The sequence below is a fragment of the Egretta garzetta genome, unplaced genomic scaffold (genome assembly GCF_000687185.1).
Source record: "Egretta garzetta isolate BGI_Z169 unplaced genomic scaffold, ASM68718v1 scaffold245, whole genome shotgun sequence".
NCBI classification, from domain to species: Eukaryota; Metazoa; Chordata; class Aves; order Pelecaniformes; family Ardeidae; genus Egretta; species Egretta garzetta.
Window position 1 is genome coordinate 1,562,751 of NW_009259721.1, and position 3,875 is coordinate 1,566,625.

Here is a 3,875-nt window from a genome sequence, read left to right on the forward strand (position 1 = left end):
GCGGTGATAAAATACCCGATCTCAAACTCTGTTTGAGACGACCTTTTGGACAGCTGGAGAAATTCCGGAATTTTTGAGTGGGAGGCTTTGGGCTGGGCGTGTGGGTCCTGCCACCCCCCGGCACAGGAGCCGCAGGGCTGGCGGCACGCGAGCGGCGCTGGAAGTGGCACAAGGAAGACTGGCTTCCTCCTGGTTTGGGATTTGTATGGGAGAAGAGGTGGGGACTTGGAAACCTCTCTGAATCCTCAGGTGTATCTGCTCCAACACTTGATGCAATCTGGAGTGTGTGCGCGGTAGTGCCTCTCGGGGGCTTGCAAAGATAAAGTGAGTTTTCAAACTCATTGAAAATCCATTTCAAAGACGTTTTAAAAAGCTAAAAGCTTTTTTTCAAGCTGCTCCTGCTTGGGAGCTTCCTTTGCAAATCCAACCCTCTAACACTGACAACCATTTAAAAGCAGTGGCATATTAAGAATGGGGACTAGCATAATTTCCAAGTGCCTTGCCCAGTTCGCTCGGAGTTGAGGTAGGGCTGCTGGGGTCCCAGGTCCAGAAGAAATGGCTCCATCAGGATATTGTTGTTTGCAGATTAAAACTACAGAGATGTCTGCAAATCAGATTCAAAGCAACACTCGGCGGCTTGTGGACCAGATGAGTGTAACAAGGACCCAGATAGAAGGAGACGTCCGGCGCATCCAGCAGTTCATCCAGCAAGTCCGGAACTTCTTGTCAGGTAGCGCTCTGCAAGCTGTAAAGTCTGTCTGTGCAGGCTGACGTGTGCATGGAAACCCCCCGATTTTTGCAGTGATATTGTGTATGAGAGTGCAGCACAAGGGAGTTGGCTGAAGAGCTCGCCCCGGTTAAGCTCTCGGATATCCAGTTTATCTGCACGTGGGTCTTTATGCAGCCAAGGTAACGTGCATCCTCTGAGACGGCGAGGCAGGCGCTTGGGTAGCGTCTTCTGAAAAAACGGGGAAGACATTTCAACAGCACAAAAGTCCATGATTTTGTTGGGAGTTGCAGTTTGGCCAGCTGACCTCCTCAGGCTTGACCGTGCTTGTTCGGATCGACCCGAATTAATCCTGGCTGTTTTATTGGTGTGGACTTCCCTGGGATGTCACCAGGGCAGACCCTGCCTGCTTCCTTCTGGGGACATTTGGGGACATCTGTGAGGTCCATGGGGCAGGAGGTACCGCATGGCCTTGACCTCCTGCATGCAGGGCTTCGTGGAGGGGTCTCATGACATCCCCCCGTGAATGGCTCTCAGATATTGTCTCCAAAACAGTGGAGTGAATTAATATAGGAGGAGAGCTGTGGGGGAGCTGGTCCTCTGTCTGTAGCACGGACAAGGGCTTGCTTTGGGTCCCACCGTCTGCCTTGTGCCATCTCTGGGGCTCGGGGACAAACCCGTCCCCGTGGCTGGTGCTCCCCCAGGATTTGCAGTCAGCATTGACCCCATGCAGGGAAGTTTGCCGGCAGCCCTCGCTGACCGGAGATAAACAGACAAATCTTCTCTGGAGCAGACTATTAATCAGATGAGAATTCCTTGTTGTCCCATAAACCGATGGGATGACTTATTGTTCGCAGACAGATTGTAATAACATAATGAGCCTCATGAGCATTAGCTGAATAACAAAATCAGGTCATTTGGTGCTGCCTGGTGTTAATGATGAGTGAAGATATTTCAGAGCTAATCGCTGGGTTAATGTCCCTTGGGCCTTGCCTGCCTCCGATTCCTCAGGTTTATTAACTTTTATTTGTGAAAGAAGAAAAGGCTCAGCTCGACACCCAGCCTCATCTGCTCGGTGAGGCCCCCCTGCCTCTGCTCTGGGCTTTAGCCATGGTGTTCTCGTCCCCAAATGAAAGTCATCATTTCAATATTTTCCTGAAAGTTTTGCTGATGTGAGTGAGAAGTACATTAAAGTCAAGGGGATTTAAATTCAGGGGGGATCCTGGCAGCTGTCTGAAATGAGGAGACTGGTGCGTGATGCATGCATGGCTGGGTGCCTGCCCTCGTCCTCCCTCCCATTCGCGCTCCTGCCTTTCCCCTCGCCCGTTTCTGAGGCCGTCTGTCTGTCTGTCTGCTCTGTAGACAAGGACGTGGACCCTGCCACTATCCAGGAAATCAGTGAGTCCGTTCTCTCCCTGCGCCTCCCCACGGATGCTGCCGCAGTCCTGAGAAAAATGACCGAGATCCAAAATTTGGCGACTAAGCTGCAGTGCCCGGAGAGCGTACTTGCCCAGACGGCCGAGGACATCGCCAAGGCCAAGCAGCTCCAGCAGGAGGCAGAACAGGCCAGGTGGGGTGGGGTTCAAGGGCTTTGGGCCGTGAGCGTGGCTGTTCTCTGCTCAGTTGATATCTCGCTCTGCTGGAGCTGCACCGACTCGCACAATGCAAAGTTTTAGCCCAGGACCTTCTATGTCCGTGCAGTGCCTAAAAGAATGAGTCTGCAATCTCTGCAGGCGCCTCCCTGGTGCCCCCATACAAATAAGAAATCTGGCTGCCAAGAACAGATCTTGTTATAGATACCAGAACAAAAGAAGGTCTTTACCAAAAATAATGGAGGCTTTTCTCTCTCTCTGGAGTCCCTGTGATGGGAGATGACAGGGTTGCCCTGGTATTACTTGATATTGGTGACCTACATCCTAATTGCACAAGCGAGCATGAGGAGATTAAATGGGCTATTTGTTTTCTGGGTGAAAGTTGGGAGGATTATCCCATGGTCCCTTAAAAAGTAATTACAGAGCGTCCTTGCAAATTTGGAGCATCTACTTTGTCACATGTTGACTTGCAGCAATATCCCAGCGAGAAGGTTAGTGGGATAAGGATGTAAACTCCTTGATAGTGTCTGACACCTGCTTAACCCGCTGGAAGTGATGAGGCAGGGAGTCTGGCTTTCTGCGGGGAGCTCTGTCACCCGACCTGAGAGTCCCGCTGCCAGCAGAAGAGTGTTCCCCGTGACTGGTTCAGTGGTTGTTGCTTTTCCTTCGATGCGTTTTCTTGCACTACTTACAAAATAAGTGTTGTCAACTCGTTTAAAGGAAGGGTTTTCTCTCCCCGTCTCGGTTTCTCTCCTCTGCTTGGGGGTATGAAATGGAAGGAACGCTTCTCTCGAGAAGAAACCTGCTGGAGTGCAGCACGTCCAGACGTGTGGGTTTGCAGCTTTTGGGGGAGGGAGGTTGCAGCCTTCCCAGTAACAGCCTGTCTTGCTTCTCGAGCCTCCTGATTCAGCCTCTGCAACCTGGACTTCCAGCCCTTGCAATTATCCACGCTCACTCCTGGCTGTTTCCCACATTTCCCCAGGAACCGGGCAAATGCCGTGGAGGGCAACGTGGAAGAGGTGGTCGGGAACCTGCGACGAGCAAACACGGTGCTGCTGGAGGCCCGGGGTGCTATCAGGGGCTCTGGCTCTTCCCTCCGGTTCATCCAGGAGCGTGTCGATGAAGTGAGTGATGTGCGGCGAGCTCCCGAATAACGCTGCCGTGCCCTGCTCACCGCTCCTTTGAAACTTCCCCACTTGGTAGAGCCCTGCACCAGCACAGCTGGGCAACGGGATCTGGTGAAGCTTTTGCTGTAAAAATCTCTTCTTTCTGCTGTGCCTCATGTGTGCGCTTCTCCAAATTCCATTCACGGGCCCTGCGGGGGCCCCCTGAGACGAGCCCCGGGGCTGCCGTGCTCGCTCCCTGCCGAAACCCCGCTTCTGCCAAGCGTCTGTCAAGCAGCGTAGCTGGTCCCTGCACAGAGGGAAAAAACCATCAGGAGTGGGGTTTGGATGTGATTTCCTTCTTAACGGGGGGCACTCTGCTTTCAGATTGAGGCTGTTCTTGGTCCAGCCGAGAAGAACGTGAAGTCCATTGCGGGCCAGCTGGACGGGCTG

General features: G+C 52.8%; 1 protein-coding gene across 1 annotated transcript in view; it reads left to right on the forward strand.

Annotated features, from left to right (window-relative positions):
* The window catches only part of LAMB3 (laminin subunit beta 3), a 52,315-nt gene that overhangs the window by 37,709 nt on the left and 10,731 nt on the right, over positions 1-3,875 (forward strand). Inside the window, exons 20-23 of the mRNA XM_035894872.1 lie at positions 586-730; positions 2,090-2,297; positions 3,302-3,443; positions 3,810-3,871. Coding sequence (XP_035750765.1) covers positions 586-730; positions 2,090-2,297; positions 3,302-3,443; positions 3,810-3,871 — 557 coding nt within the window. The remainder of the gene's footprint in view (positions 1-585; positions 731-2,089; positions 2,298-3,301; positions 3,444-3,809; positions 3,872-3,875) is intronic.